Below are 16,972 nucleotides of genomic sequence, written 5' to 3' on the forward strand. Positions count from 1 at the left end.
GAAATATTTGTGAAGTTTCTTAGATTATGATAGTCAGGCAGGAAAAGGGCACAGCAGATGCCTGAACGTCTCTTTGATGGTATTAGCAGCATGTAATTGTGTTCTGCGTCTATCCCAGGCTAATTTTGTGCTAAAGAGTTGTCTGGCACAGAGTCGGTGTGACTCCCTGCTGTCGGCCTTTTGAGCCACCCGAAGGTTCCCCTTCTCCGGCCATCTGGACCTCCGTCGGCCATGATGAGGGACAGCAGCAGGGTAAGATGATACAGACCTGAGAAAATAAAATGCAACAGCTCTAACTACTTACATATGTTAGTATGTAAAACTTAGAAACATCCAAAATGAAAACATGCTGTATTTTTCATTGTAAGAGGGCTTTTCTTACCTGCAAGTCATACATTTTGCCTCAAGCCAGAGAGATGGTGGAAACACTTTCTTTTGATCTTTTTTCCTCTATTTATTTTTATCACACTGCTGAGTATTAGCAGAAGCTTTGCCCTGTGGGATGGCGCTCTTTGATAACAGCGGGGGCAGTGTTTGAACAGCACGGTCTCCTGTGGCATGCACAGGGGACAGATGGTGACTCTGGGGTCAGTTAGAGTCAGATCTAAATAAAGATTTTTCACCAAGAACACAGAAGATTACAGTGCTTTTAAATTACAATGGGAACACAGACGTCATGACATCAAAAGGCTGGGATCAACTTAGTTACTAACATTACTGATAAACACTGTACTTCATAAGCAAAAGCATTTTTCCCTTGTGTTATGCTAGTTATGACCTCTGAATTTTAAGATATAGTTATAACAAAGAAAGCAAATTTTCAAAAATTTAAATGCTTATATACTGAGAATTTACATACATACAATATCTTCAATAAATAATAGATTGTATTCATTTATTCATATGTAAATTAAAAAAAGTGAACTATTTTATCATATCGAATTATTTATTAACTAAAATCGACGCATGTTTGATAAAAGAAGAAGAAAAAATTTGAACGTTTTGGTATGTGCACGATTTAGTGTTGATGTAATACTATCTATTAGACGTTAGGGGGCGACATTACTCTGCTCTGAAAACAAAACATCCACAAAACCAGACCATATAAATTTTGTACCTTATTTAGTAAAACATATTTTCACCAAAACTGTTTTTTGTTTTTCAGGTTCACGTCTTGATATGCCTGTCAATACTGTTAAAGTAGGCTTAACGTAAAGATAAAGTTTCAGTCATTAATATGATAAAATCCTTCAGTTTACAAAGTCAACAAAACCAACCAGAGCCAAAGTTAGTAAAACGAATTAAAGTACAACGAATTATCTTTAATCTCTACATGTGCCCGCTACCTTATGTAAACAATATGGTTAGGTCGTAAAAAGACGGGTTACACGGAGAAAAACAGCAAAGTTCAACATTTTATAAAATTTACTTATTCTGGAACATTATGTGAAAATCGTGACTACAAATGTTCTCTTTTCCCCCTTTGGCTAGCTAAAAGTCTACAAAAGACGATTTGTGCCAACGGTTGCTGTGTTTGTACCCTACGGGCTAACTAGAACAAAAGTAACGAAGTGATTCCTCTTGCGTTCCCTAGACGATCTTCGAAGTTAAACTGACACGTCGAGCGACATTTTCGGCACAGCATCATCAGCGCTGACGTGGGAGCTACGTGAGAGAAGGCGAGGCGCAGGCCGTCCACCCATACTGTCATTAGTGACGAGTCAGACTACGTAAAAACTTCGGTAAGTCGCCGTAAAGCTGTCACTTTCTTTTTAGGAGGGTCAGCGCCGAGCCGCTGGAAAGTACGCAAACGCATCCCCGGTGCGAATTTTTTCCTTGATAAAAGTTTTTTTTTTGTTGTTGTCGTCAGTAGACAGCAGAACAACATGGTGAGGGAAAAAAATGATATGAGAAGCTTCGGCTGTCAGCAGTTTGTGCAGCTCTGCGTCAAGTCCGAAAGTGTAACGTAGATCTGGGAGGACGAGTGAAGGATTCCTCTTCAAAATAAAACATTTTTGAAGCAAAACATCTTGAAGACGTCAGTTATTTTAACCTAATGTCTCGAGAAAATATACTAACTTTACTGAAATAAATATACACAGAATACAGGAGTGAAATCTAAAGATGAAGTAAGAGAATAATATTTTTAAGACTTGAAATTTTATTTCTAAAACTGAGAGTTGAAGTTTTGTCCAACCCGTTAATAAAACGTTTAACCTTTCACGTTCATTCGCTGTCATGTTATTTACCCAAGGCGTGGTTCCGTGTAAATAAAATATAAATCTGGATCACATCATCTGCACCTCTAAAATCGTGACTTCTGCAACCATTTAAGAGTTTTGTTTTTTCTCATGAGTAAAAATGTAAAGCTTTAAAGCTGAGAATTTAAATGTTTGTCATCTTCTTATGATAAATACTGGTATTTTAAGTATAAAGTAGTTTTCATTAATTTTCCAAACATCGAAAAACAAACATTTCCCAAAGTTTACCCACGATTAATTATTTTAAAAATATAAAAATATAAACAATCTTTTTCCAAACTCTTAAATTGTGACTTTAGGGGAATATATGTATTGTAGAAACTCATTATTTAATGGTTTAAAACTATAGATCTTCTGTTTAATGAATGAAAACTTTGGGTCAGAAGTGGTAAACATATGGGTCCCAGATATGTTGTGCAACTTGAACTGGTTACCAGTTCTACCAGTGGGCAGCCACATATAATAAAGACATTGCGTAAGTCAGTGCAAACATTTCACAGACTGAGAAGACAATCAGTTTCATCAAAGATTTGAATTTAAATCAATTTACTTACAAAAGTAAGCAATTGAACTTTTGCCATGTGGAACATTACTTTATTTGACAGCTCTTAGAAAAATGTAACGTTTCAGTTGTTTATTTTTGTGTTTTTATGATGCAAAAAATAAAATTAAATAAAATTTGATTTGATGTGTATAAAGGAGATATTTACAATAAATGTATTGTCGAGAAACCCATAGGCTCTGCCTGATACCGGTTGGTGTTCGTCACCGTTGCCATGTTAATAATTGTGCGTATGCCTAGGTGACCATGGATTCATTGGTGTCGTCTCAGCTGGAAAGCAGTTTAAATGATTCAGTGACAGATGGAGAGAAGGATCACGGAGATGCCAACTCATCTCCTGTGGACTCCAGTCAGGTTCGCTCACATTGAGCTGTTTGCTGCTTCCTGTCAGGTATTACGTCTGCAGATTTCTGTGTGACGTCATTGATTTGTACCAGCAGGTTTTGTTGAAAACAGAGTCTGAAGCTGCTGTTGTCCAGCTGTCTGATGGTCTGACCACGTCGGTTCAAAGACTCATCCAAGCCCCTCAGACCTCGGTGATCCAGTCCCCACAGGTCCAGACTGTTCAGGTGGGAGCCAGAGTTTTAATAGTTTCTTTATAGTTTAGCTTTACTTCAGTGTGGCTTTTTGTTTGTCTAATTCAGTTAGTTTTAATTTGTGTGTGTTTGCTTGTGTTCATTAATTAGATATGGTTTGGTTTTAGTTAATTTTAGTAGTAGTTGTAGTTTTTTCATACTTTGGTACATTTTTCAGTACAGAATTAAAAAAGTCAAAGTTTTGTATTGTGATTATGTATACATTTATTGGGTAATAAATACTCAACAGATTATTCAATTATTATTATTATTACTGAACAACCAACTGACTTTTGTGTTTTCTCTCAACTTTTGCTGTCGCCATTTTGCGGACTATTGTAAGTGCCGCATCAGTTCAAAAGGCTAATAAATAGATTCATAAACATGAAAACGAAGGATATTATATCTGCAATTTCAGTATATTTTAGTTAGTTTTATAAATGCACAGTATAGTTCCTGTTAGTCATAGCTTAACCCTTTAACCTGCATGTCGTTTTTCCATTGGCTCTGGTGTAATTCTAGTTGCTTATCTGCATCCAAATAAAACTCTGAATCTCATTTAGGTCCACATCTAAACATCCACAGATCTAAAGCTTGACTTCATAATGTAGCAGTGTTTGTGAATGAACAGCAGCTCTGTGTGAAGTTTCACACGTCAGAAACTAAGCTTTATATGCAGAAGATTTTTTGTTTGTTTGTTTGTTTCTTACTACAGTTGCAGAAAACAATGCAAACAAGAGAAAAGCTCAGCTTTTCTGACTGAGAAATAAATACATTTTCTTTTTCAATCCAGTGCACTGAACAAAGATCTCAGCACATTAGCACTAAAAGAAAAAACAAAACAGAGCTTAGAGAAGGGAAATGAAACAGTAATTAACAGGAAACGGCATCAGCAAATGTGCAACATTAGTTGCAAAGTGGAGCCAAATTGTCATTTCATAAGTGTTTTTATGTGGAAACCAGCTTGCAGGAAGATTAAATCTGTGAATTGCACGGTGGAGCTGCACTGATAAACACCACAAAGTGGTTTTGTTGTCTGTTTTCAGCGTTTGGTAATTGTGTTTTCAGTATTCTGTTTCAGATTAACAGTTTTAGAAAATCCTAATTTAAATTGATTAAAAGCTAAAATAAGATACCTAGTATGCTGCTTAGGATTAACACTACCACATTATGCACATGTGGAATAATTTCTTTCTTTTCAGAGCATAAAATCTGTTATTCTACAACACAGTTGAAAGAAATTGCTGATAAAGCCGCGTTTAACTTGGCACTGTGGTGTAGTGCAAATATCCTCGTCTAATGATACCAAAACAGCCTTTATGTTGGTGACACACAACTATTGCGCCTCAGTCTGAGTCATAAAAGCCAACAGAGTGATGACACAACCCCAGATCTACTGTATATTTAATTTTAATCCAATAATACACTTTAAAGGCGAGACATTTACAAGCATATTCATGCGAAAATGGACCCACACTTAGAGAGCAATGCACTAAATGACTATACAGCATTAAATGGAGTCTGTAGAGTCTCTGTTGATACTTGTAATGGGTTGAAAAGATTAAATCTGAAAATTATATCCAGCTCAAATTCCCTCTTTGACGTCAAAATGACTTGAGCAAAGAAAACACCCCCCTGCTACAAAGTAATAACAATAAACATTAGAGATCTTTGACTCACAATTTTTACAGTTTCTGGCTGAAGGACTCGTATGCCTTGCTGTTTTCCACATTTAGTTACTGATAAAGTACCCGGTATTGCATTTTATTTGGATTTTATATGTTAGATTAACACAAAGTAGTGCATTATTGTGACGTAGAAGGAAAATATGTTGTTTGCATTTTTTTTTTTTTGCAACTAAATATCTGAAAAGTAGGATCAGAAAGCACCTGTGTGTAGTTTAAATCAGTATAAATCCAGCTGATCTGTGAAGGCTTCAGAGGTTTGTTAGAGAACAGACAGACTTATGCATATGGGGCTGTATTAGTGCCAACATTTAGACTATTACACACCTGGATAAGGCTACTGTACTCGGTCTGATGTCAGCTACTGATCTGCAGACCGACAGCGGTAAATGAGCCGCAAATGAGAAGGAGAATACTCACTGTGTTAGCTTTGAAGAGGCTGGTGGTGGCAGCATCATGCTGTGGGACTGCTTTTCTTCTGCAGGGACAGGAACATTGTCAGCTGATGGGAAGATGGATGGAGCTAAATACAGAACAATCCTGATGGAAAACTTGCAAAACAGGAATCTAGGATGGACAATTACCATGCACAAATCTATGCATGTTCATGTTTTAGAATGGCCTAGTCAAAGTCCAGTTTTTCCCAAATGAATTGGATTAATGGGGGAGTGAATAGAAATTAGTTCCACATTTACTTTCCACTTTATAACTATGTACCCCTTTGTGTCTGTGTTGCATAAAATGCTTTTAAATAACAACATCAGTTTGTAATTTGGGGAAATGGGGAAAAATCAGAACAGGGATGGGATGAATCCCAGGTATAGCAACTGCTGCCTGTTTGTTCAGATTGTTACAGTTGCTGAACTGGAGGATGGCGGGTCGGTTGCGAACACGCAGAAAAGACGGGAGTTTCTCTCCAGGCGTCCGTCGTATCGGTGAGATGCAATCAGCAGAAAGCGAAATGAAGACAAACAGCCTGTTGTTGAAAATCTGTTTGTTTTCGCCAGAAAAATCTTAAATGAGCTGTCGTCGGATTCGCCGGCGGTTCCTAAAATCGATGAGGAAAAGGGAGAGGACGAAGCGGCGGTCTCCAGCAGCTCCACAGAATCAGTTCCCAACTCAATCTACCAAACCAGCTCCGGGCAGTACAGTCAGTACACAGGAAAACTTCACATTATGTGTTCTCTGATTCTAAACACTGGAAACGCTGTGCTTTTATTTTCCTGCTTTCCTTCCTTTTCTGACTGGAAACTTTGATTTCTAGTAAACAGCTGAAGTATCAGAAGTTTTATAATTAAAGAAAAAAATGTATGGTTTAAATATAGTTATCATTAGCATATGCAAATAATTGGAGCAGTTTTTTCTTGTACTGTTCTGATTCAGCGTAAAAAGTTTTCAAGATTTTAAAAAGACAATTTGATGCAGTAGTTTTAATTTATTATGGATTTTCTCTAATTTGTTGTGTCTGCTTTATAAAATTATACACAAACATCCAGTGATATTTGGATAAAATCCCTGATTCATCCCTGAGTTGTTCCTGGACTATTTTCCTTTAATTTTAGGTGACAGTTTGGGCAAGATGTAAAACTTTAGCAACAGGTTTCTCTAAACACACATCAAAAATCATTTTGAAACTTTACTGACACTAAGCTTTTGGAAACGCGTTCCCAAAACCCCGACTTTAACCCTGGTGAAAGTTTGTGTATGCTTAAAAATATGATCTATGCTGGGAAACCATTCAGTTTAAACAAACTTTATCAGTCCTGAGAAGAATAGTGGTCAAATATTCAGCTGGATTGTTGTTATCACTAATGGAAAATGAACCAAGTATTCTTGGGGGTGTATCAATTTGAGTTTTTATGTATAATTTTGACTAAGAAGGAGAATAAATTAGAAACCTGCATCCAGTTTTTGTTTTTATATATCAACAAAACTGCTGAAGAATTATTGAAGGGAATTAGTAAAATCTTCATTAAAGGCCATTTGAGGCGGCAGCCTGGTTAAAACTGAACTCTGACCTCACACAGTTGCCATTACTCAGGGCAGAGCGATCCCACTGACCAGCCCAGCAGTGGAAACCCTTCAGGGGGCCCAGACCCTGACGGTGACCGGCTCCCCGACCCCCCAGACCGGAGCCGCCATCCTGCAGGCTGCAGACTCATCACACCAGTTCTTCTTACAGGGAGGACAGGTGCTCATCCAAGGTAATGTAACCCAATCATCACTCTGAAAAAGCTCCAGTTCCACTGGCAGATTATTGATTGTTGATTTAAAACAAGTGGCTATATTTTGCTGAAAAGTTACTTGTAAGTTAGGAAATGAGGAAAAATCAGAACGGGGATGAAGCCCAGGTATAGCAACTGCTGCCTGTTTGTTCAGATTGTTACAGTTGCTTTACGTTTTATCTATTCAAGCATATTAACATATTTCCATTCAAAAATAGACCAAAAATACTTGGTAAGATGTTGTGTTTTTTGCAGTGCATGAGTAAAATTCATAGTAGTTTGTCCAGGAGGAACCAAACCAGTGGCTTGATGTCGCTCACTTCTCCCTCAGGACGGAGCAAAACTGCAGAGCGACTTGTTCCTTCACATGTTGTCACCATAAAAGTCACAAAATCACTGCTAGATTTGTCACTAGTTATGGAGCCCCCTTTTTTTTTTGCGTTACCTCGCAAAAGCAGTTTATTTTGTATATAGTCACAATTGTTAATTTCAAATTTCAAATATATACACATTTAAAAAGCCTCAGTGAAAACAAGGTCTTTATTAATCACAAAACGACAATCAAAACTGTCAGGTGTGACTTTAATACCCCATGAAAAAACTCAGAAAAATCTTATGAAAACCTTACATTGTAGCAGAAGTACGGTGACCACCGTAAGAAAGACATTCAGTGTTAAATTATGCTGCATGAACTGATCAGTACATTATTGTGAGAGAATGCAAAACCTATTGCGAGGTAACACAAAAGTTTTTTGAGGTAATGCAAAAGAAACATTTTTGTTTCCCTTGTCGTCTAGAGTGCTCCGTAGCTAGTTTCTTTAAAAAAAAAAACAACCTGAGATCTGCTTACCCCCCCTCAGCTCATCCCCACACTTGGCCACGCCCCTCAGTGCCTATTGGCCCCGCCCACTTTGGTGAATTTCTTTCAGCATTTGTCTGGGTTCTGGTTTCACTGAGGGGTTTGTTACTTTTTAAGAGTTTGGTGTTAACACCAAGAAAGGAAATGATGAATACTGTGGATGGAAGACGGTTCTCACTGTGCATACTAACTCATATTAAGGTATAATTGATGTTTAAACTATTAAAAGAGATTGTTATTAGCATTTTTCTTAAGTATTCACTGGTATCAGCGACTCCCAGGCGGCTGTAGACGCTACGCCGTGCGAATACTCGGGTCCACTGTGTGGGGAAGGTTGGGTGAATTCAAACTTTTGCACTCACTTCTTATTACAAACAGTAACTCTAGTTAATGTTGTGTAATAAGTAAACACCCTGGAAAGCCAATGTTGTCCCTTAATGAGTGTTTGCAAACTTTCCCACTCAAACTGTACCTTCCCTGTTTATTATCAGTAGCAGAAACGTTACATTTCTCCAGTAAAGACCTGCAGTTAAATTGTTTTCTTTAGGCTCAACTCTTATTCGGTTGGACTCAGCTTGTGGATATAACCTCCAACAAATGATGTCAAACCTCAATTATATTTCCCCTCCTTGTTTTTACCTTCTTCCAACACACACAGGCAGTAAATAACTGCCCGACTGTTTGCATGGCAGCCACTTGGGACACAATATCCTCTTGTTTGTTGAGCGTCTCTGTAGTTGCGTCACTGGTTCTAAAAATACGCCACACTCCTCCTCCTCCTCCTCCTGCCCTTCCTCCTCCTCCCTCCCTCTCTGCCTGGCTCACATTGTGTTTCTCTGCCTCTCCGTCTGATCCGCACGGGCGGAGAAAGGGGAGGAACCAGCGCTATAATCCAGGCTGTTTTACTGACTTCAGCGGGCACCAGTGATGTCACAGTGATGTCAATGCCTGTAATTGTAAACGGGCTGCAAAGTTGGAGTGTGAGCACTCTGAAAGAGGGAGAGCAGAGAGAAAACAGGGAGTAAAGAAGGAGATTTAGATTTAAAAAAGAAGTAGAGGAGGATTTTTGGAAGATTCTTTGCTGAGGTTTTTTCCTTCCTGCCGTGGTGCTGGATTATTGGAAACAAGAGATGGCTGTTACCGGAGATGAGACTGAGTCAGGTAGTTTACTCACTTATTTTTATACTCATTTAAGTTGCTAAATGTTAGTTATTGGTGCTATTTTGTGAAATGGAAACGATCTGTAAGTTCAAACTGATCCATTTGGATAAGCTGAGAAGTAGATTTGGACATTGTAGCTTTATGCTTTTTTTTTGGAAATAAGAGTCCGACAGATCTGAAAGCGTTCAGTTTATTTGTGTAGAGCTGTCTTTTCTGAAGCAGTAAAACACACACAGATCTTCTTAAGTGGTTGTCAGGCAGGCAGGCAGGCGGGCAGGGAGGGGGTGAAGGAGCGGGGCGAGTGGGAGGACCGGACCGGTGGTGGGGGGGTGAGATAGATGCTGCTTTGACGTCACTGTGTTTCCTGGAACACAAGCAAGGCAGCGAAGAGAGAATGCAAAACGTGCGAGAGAGACGCACACGCTGACGTCAGCACGGCCCGAGTCACTGCGTTATCACAACCCGAGAGAAAAGAGTGCAGCGCTCTGTGTGTGTGTGTGTGTGTGTGTGTGTGTGTGTGTGTGTGTGTGTGCACCTGTTGCGTCTCTTTTTGAATGAGTGTGTGTGTCTGTGTGTGTGTGGAGAAGACTGAAACTATGTTAGTGCAGAGAGAAAAAGAGAAGCGGGAACAGAGCAGAGCAGTTACTTGTTGAGTCACTTGTGACTCAACTCAAGAAGAACATGAAACCACAAACAGAGCTGCTGCTCCCCCCACTTCACCACAGATGACTTTACTTTCCTTTTTAAGAAAAATGTTGCTTTCCTGCAGTTATCAGCCGCCAGCAGGGCTTTGATAAGCACAGCACCACCTCCCAAATGCTTTTTCCTCCATGCTGATAATGTTTAGCTTGAATGGACATTTTTGAAAATGACTATTATTTGTTTATTTTGGCCCATAAAAGAATGAAAGAATGCAATATATTATAGTCTGACCGTCTTTGAAAAAATAAAAAATAAAAAATTTAGTCATTCACTATAAATGCTGTTCCAACTAAGCTCTGTGATTCTTGTGGCTGTAACCTTGAGAAATAACCAGTTTGACTGTGTTTATGCAAAAACAATTTACTTTTTCAATTTAAACCAGAAAAGCTGCTGCTATATAGTCTAATATTTATTGTCACAGTTATAGTTATGAAGGTTCTGGGTTCAAATCCCAAGCTCTAAACATGCACGCATGGTTTCCTCCCACACTTGACTGTTAGGTTAACATGACTGTTAGGTATGAGTGTGTGCATGGTTGGGTGTCCTGCATGTTTCCATGTTGCCTGGCAACCAGTACAGAGGGTAACCCGCCTCTCGCCCAATGGCTGCTGGAGATGAGCACCAAAATGGGTAGTAGTTTAGGAATATTCTTCCTTTTAGCTCAAGTTCACTTTAAAAAGTAACACTTGGATTAAATCTAATGTCAGCTCCTCATAATGCCCTTTAATACTGCATTTGCATTAATAAGACTAACAGGTGCCACTGTGATAGTTCCTGTTTTCCACATTTGGAAATATTCTACATCGGCTTGAATGTGTCCGTCTGTGTTGGGCTTTTTTCAGTCAGTTGACAGGCAGTGTGCAGCAACAGTTCCACACTTCCAGTCCTGTCAATGAAGTTACTTTAAACTAGGGATCCTTTCAAATAGGATGTACCAATTTGAACGTTTGGGCCGATATCAATATCCGACATTAATATTGTTGTTATGGCCAATAAACGATATTATATTTGTTTCACTACCATTTTGACACCTTTGAAAAAAAATCCCAACCAGAAACAGATGGGAACAAGATAAAAATAAATATTGGTTGTTCACATCGACTCAGTTTATTTATCAGACTGATACCAATGTGTTAAAAAAAGGACTGAAATCGGCCGATATGATGTCGGTGTGGATATATTGTGCATCTCTACTTTAAGCCGCAGAATGTGCAGATTTTGGGCTACAGAACTAATCCTGATGTAGCAAATGTAAAACATAAAGATGCTTCTTCTTAAATATTTAAGCTGATGTCGCCTGCATAAGAAAATGTTGAAAATTCAGTTTAATTAATCAGTCGACAGATCCATCTGTCAGTCCTCCAGAAAGCAATTTAAAGTTCTCCACGGAAAGTAGAGAGCATAGTCATCAACAGATAAACAATAAAATAAACAATAATAAGTGAAACCAACCATAAACTCTGTCACCAGTAGGAGGTGATAGATCACCTTCCCATTTTCCCCTGGACAAAAAAGTGCCCATCTGAAATCTTTCTTTTCAACAGTGTGTGGCCCAGGACAGGATGTGGTTATTGATTTGAAATTTGTGTTCAATCTGTCCCTGTAAGGCAGTAGCAGGTGGTGCCCGTTTTTCCACTTGAGCTCTGCTCCCCAAACGTCTGTGCACGGCTCTGTGTTTTTATTTGGATGCATTTCGAGACCAAGGAACGAACTGGATTCTGTCTTTCTTTTCTCCTGCCGACCAGACATGTGACTTCCAGCAGCTGCAGCCGTTTAATCCTGGAGCGTCAGTCACTGGTTAAGTCATTTACAAGGAGAAAATGAATGAACACATGAAATGACATTTGGCAGCCGATTTGCTGTTTATAGATAATTGCTTTCAGGGACGCAGGAATTTAGAACATGATGACTCCTTGCGAATGAATAGGTTTGAATCAGAGTTCACAATGGCATGTTTATATGCGGCGCTTTAAAGCACCGCATATAAACATAAAAAAAGCAAAAGCTGCTAAAATTGCACGCCGTCTTTATATTTCATGCAGTTTATGTGAAACAAGAGAGAAAGAAGTTTGCAAAGTGGTCAGCAATGCTTTAGTTTTGTTTCTTGTCGGCCCACAGCTGCCACAGGAGACATTCCAGCCTACCAGCTGCGTTCGCCCAACTCGGGCCTGGCTCAGAGCATCGTGATGGCTGCGTCTCCCAGCAGCATGCAGAGCCCGTCGTCGCAGCACGCCGAGGAGATCACCCGCAAGAGGGAGGTCAGGCTGATGAAAAACAGGTAGGAAACGGAAACTTCGACAGCCGCAAAACATTTTTATTAATGAATGAAACTGGAATGGATATGGTACAGTTTTGGGCTTAAACCAATAAACTTGAGTGATTCTTGTCACTTACTATTAGCCAATGACATTGAAGCTCTACATCTTAATTTGACAAGTGAGCTTCAGCTATTAGACACACATTGCTCTGAAACTTTTTTTCCATCAAAAATACCAGTTTAAGTTCATCTCAATCTAATAAAATTGCCCTCATACTATTGGATTTTTTAAAAAAAAGTTGAATGTCTGTCCCAAAGGACACCAGCAGATACGATATATTAGCCAACGTTTAATTATTTAGTGTTAAAATGCAAAGATAAACAGTTTCTGTAAACATTTTATAACTTCTTTCACAGTTCATTTATTTTATTTAGTATTTTCATGTCTTTTATGAGTACAAACACATATATAAAATGTATTTTTTTCCCTTTATCTCAATTCTGAATGGCTAGTTGGATACATTGTTTTTGCTCTGTAGATGAAAATCAGGTCTGAAGGAGTTAAACCAGTGTTTAGTCAGTTTGCTCACTAACCGTTGGGGTTTCTCCTCTTTCTGCAGGGAGGCAGCGCGCGAGTGCCGCAGGAAAAAGAAAGAATACGTCAAATGTCTGGAAAACCGCGTAGCTGTGCTGGAAAACCAAAACAAGACACTGATTGAAGAGCTGAAAGCACTGAAGGACATTTACTGTCACAAAGCCGAGTAGCAGAAGACAGTTCACAGACTGCTGCAACATATCAGAAAAGAAGGACTGCAGAACAAAAAATAAACTGCTTTAATCGTCTTTGTTTCTTTGCTCACTCAGGCCTGACGTACGCCAAATAATAAACTGTTGTGGAGATTTCAGACAGCGCGAGCTTGCCAGTTTTGCTCTTGTTCTTAACCTGTGCTCTTTGCATGTGGAGACTCCTGAGTGTCGTAAACTCTGCGCTTGCTGTGGCTGTTGTGCGCGAGGCGAGGCGAGGCAACGAGAGCCGGTCAAACGGAGGGGGAGACAGGAAGAGGAGCCGCAGATGCTTCCTGGAAGTCGACTGAGAATTTCTATCAAAAAAGAAAACAGCTGGAAGTGATGGAGGTGGGAAGGGTCAGCCAGGTCTCACAGCCAGCAACTGTTTTTTTTTTCTGTTTGAGTTTTTTATTTTTGTGTAACCCGGGTCAGATGAGCAGGAGGCAACACAAGATCCACCAGCAGCTGCGACTCAAAGCGTGTTTACCTAAAGATGTGCGATTAAAGCTTCTGTTTTTGGTTGTTGCATCCTCAAAAGCACAATTAGGGAGATGTGATGTCACTGATTTCATTATTTCCATCTTAAAAAATGTTTCTCTTAAAATTTAAATGAAAGTAAAAGAGAATTCATTGTTTGCAAGCGAGACGACAACACCTGAATGTAAACCATGTTAGTAAATATCAAAATAAATTTATTTTTCTCTGCTAAAGTGAAACGAGTATAAAATCAAAATCAAAGAAAGTACAAAATCTTCTGCACGAAGATTACTTTCTGTAATCTTGTGTTACAGAAAGTAACACAAGATTTCAGATTTAATTCTTTAAAATAACATATATTCTGTGAACATGTGTTATATATATTAAAAACTTCAGCATAAACTGTTTTTAAGTTTTAAATGAGCGCCCTGTTTCTGAAATCCCTCGATGATGAAAGAAAACTGTATTTGTTTGTGTTCTGATTATTGAAGATACTCTGTTCAAAGGGTGATGCCAGTTTCTTAGTCTGTTTTCTAAAGGACACTTTATTTTAAAATGCAGCTTCTTCTTAATAATTCTGCTGACAGGTAAAAGATTGCTTCACTTCTGTCTGTTTTGACATTGTTGAGTTTATTAATTGTTTTAATTTCTGTTAATCATACTGAAATTTTGCCTTTTGGGTGCTGAAGCTCTTCTAGTGGCAGTAAAGTATTTATTTACTGTTTAACTCCGTAACATCTGCATATTTGTCATCAGATTTCCTATTGCAGTTTGTACTTTCAGAGGAGTCTCATTCAGTTCAACTCTTAATATAAAGTGAGGCGCATTTTATTTTGCATTTAGCTTATTTGGGTTTAAATAACTTCATCTTTTGTGTTCTCTTGGTGTATTTTTGTGTTTGAATTGTACAACTGTTTTTTGTTTATCTAATAAAATTTTTAAACCTGAGAGCTTTGGATTATTTTATTTGTCGATATGAAGTCAGTTTTGCTGTCAAAGCCAAGAAATTGTTAATCAATGCAGCAAAAAGTGAAAGAACACCAACATACAGTTTAAACCAGATAATTACACACACTGCCAAAAGAGCCAAAAATAGATTTTCCTCACTATATAATACACTTTTTCTGGTTTAGATCACTTAGAATGATCAGAATTACATGATTTTTAATAAACTTTATTACTTTTCTTGAAATTAAGAAGTTTGATTGGCTGTTAAATTTTTTGAATTTTACCATCTCGGTATTTTTTCTTTGTTGTTAAAACATATTTGTTCTTCATTCAGTGGGTAGAAAATCCAGAAATTTTACTCAACAAGAGTTTTAATTTTTACCAACATCTCTCTTTAGACTGGAAGTAATATTAATGTTTTGAGCAAACCAATCAGAGTCCAGACTTGAATCTGATAGAGAATCTTAAACAGAGCTAAAGATTAGGGTGATGGTAAGGAGGGTTTCCTACCTCACAGACTTTGGAGCTCATCAAAAATAAATAAGAATATCAGTGAAAACTGGTAAAAACAGGTAGTTATTAAAAAATGGCTTGATTACCATGATAGCACAAAAATCATCTGATTTACATCATGAGCCACGAGTCCTAATGCCTCTATCCAGCTCACGATTATCCTGCCATCATTCATAAACAAGACGGGGAAAAAAAGTAGAATTTATGTTACAATTAGGCAAAAAAAAAAAAAGTATAACTTACATTTGTGAATCGGGAGAGGTCCACTGACACCATCATCTTTTAATTAGTTACCAAGTGCTTCTTAGGGGTATTTATTTGATTTTGACAAATTGATTTATAGCTTTATAGATACATATGGTGAGGCTAAAGAAACACGTCAGGTGTTAAGACACTCGAAAAACAAAATGTACTAAAGTAAGAGAAAAAGTTACAACTGGGATGGCATGAAGTCTCCTAAACGTTTTCATGAGTACTTTTAGTTTTCAAGTGAGACCTTTAAATAATGTTGGCTTCTTTCTCAGTGAATCTGATTTATTGCAGTCTAAGCACAAGCTGTACTGCTCTCTGCTCTTTCCTCTCTTACGTCAGAACCAAAAGAGAAGGTGAAAGTTTAAGTGAGCTCGTCCAGTTAACGTTTCGTGACGCTGCTTTTCAAACATCTTCACGGCCTTTGCTCCAGCTCGGCTAGAGTGGAAATTTCCACCTTGTTTCAAGCCGCCTACAGGAGAGCTGAAGCCGGTCACCCTGGCAACGCGATCGGTGATTCCTTAAGGCGGCAGCGGGAGCCCTCTGCTGGTCATAACACGTTACTGCAACCTAAATCATAAACTGAACTACACAAACACCTTGAGCATGGTATATTGATATTAATATTGAACATTCAGTCTGATTGCTATTAATGTATTTTCAGAAAACATGAAAACCTTCATGTTATAATGTGTTACTAACCAGCGGTGGGGAGAGTAATGAAGAGTAGCACTTTTTCAACATATTTTCAGTCAAGTAAAAATAAAAAGTATCCAAGAAATTATTCAAATAAGAGTGAACAAATATTTGGCTAAAAAGTCTACTCAAGTGCTGAGTAACCAATCAAATTATCAATCCTTAAATATTTAATAATTACATAATCAGAAAATATAAAGTTAAATGGAAATTTTTTTATTTTAAGGAACAAAATGACAATTCATATAAGGAACAAAAAATAAAATCAGACAAAAGAAAAATTTTCCAAATCAATTTTCTTTAAAAAAAACCCCAAAAAAACATTGCAGGTGTATCTGAGTCTGGTGATTTCTTTAAAACAAATGTGTTCATTCAGTGGGTAGAAAATCCAGACATTTTACTCTAGCAAGAGTAGCAATACTTCATAATAAAATTACTCAAGCAAAAGTACAGCATAGTAGAAATACTACAAAAAGTATATATTTTTTAAAAAGTTATGCAAGTAAATAAAATTGAATAAATGTTACTCAATATTACTCAAATCTAATAATAGCCTTGGATTGTGGTTGTGCTATGAAGTCTCAGTCTAGTTGTACTTACATAGTTAACCTGTGAACAGGAACACTTATGACTATTAACTGGACTGTAACTTTGGACTGACAGCCTCTGCAGCCTGTTCTGTCACATTGAACTTATGAACTATTCCTCAAAACTGTATCTGGATGAATATTTAGAGTCTTTTTCAATGTTTCATTTCCTTTTCCTTGTTGATGGTAATCATCTCTTCTCTGAATGTTTTGGACAAAATTCTTGATGTATTTTTAAAATGCAATAAAACACGACCAGCACCAGTCCAGGTATTTAAGCTATTCAGTTACAAACACATGAGGCAACTGCTAACATCAAGTGAGACTGAAATTAAATATGATTTGCAATTGTGTTTTCATGTGAAGATTACAGTTCAGATGGTCAATTCAGTTCAGAGTCCTAGGAAGAATGTTTGATTTTAGATGATT

At 37.8% G+C, this 16,972-nt stretch overlaps 1 protein-coding gene across 4 annotated transcripts; it reads left to right on the plus strand.

Moving 5' to 3' along the window:
* Nucleotides 1-1,625: 1,625 nt before the first annotated feature.
* crema (cAMP responsive element modulator a) lies at nucleotides 1,626-14,498 on the plus strand. 4 transcript variants are annotated; one of them, XM_008433885.3, is made up of 8 exons: nucleotides 1,626-1,742; nucleotides 3,064-3,177; nucleotides 3,264-3,392; nucleotides 5,930-6,018; nucleotides 6,091-6,233; nucleotides 7,111-7,287; nucleotides 12,149-12,308; nucleotides 12,908-14,498. In XM_008433885.3, the coding sequence occupies exons 2-8, from the start codon at nucleotides 3,070-3,072 to the stop codon at nucleotides 13,050-13,052; spliced, it is 951 nt and encodes a 316-aa protein (XP_008432107.1). In that variant the 5' UTR covers nucleotides 1,626-1,742; nucleotides 3,064-3,069; the 3' UTR covers nucleotides 13,053-14,498. The 4 variants fall into 4 exon arrangements, with proteins under 4 accessions (XP_008432107.1, XP_008432109.1, XP_008432108.1 ...); XM_008433887.3 differs by having other exon boundaries at nucleotides 7,125-7,287; XM_008433886.3 differs by lacking the exon at nucleotides 1,626-1,742 and adding an exon at nucleotides 2,031-2,129.
* Nucleotides 14,499-16,972: the final 2,474 nt, after the last annotated feature.

Source organism: Poecilia reticulata, chromosome 17 (assembly GCF_904066995.2).
Source record: "Poecilia reticulata chromosome 17, P_reticulata-male-v2, whole genome shotgun sequence".
Taxonomy (NCBI): domain Eukaryota; kingdom Metazoa; phylum Chordata; class Actinopteri; order Cyprinodontiformes; family Poeciliidae; genus Poecilia; species Poecilia reticulata.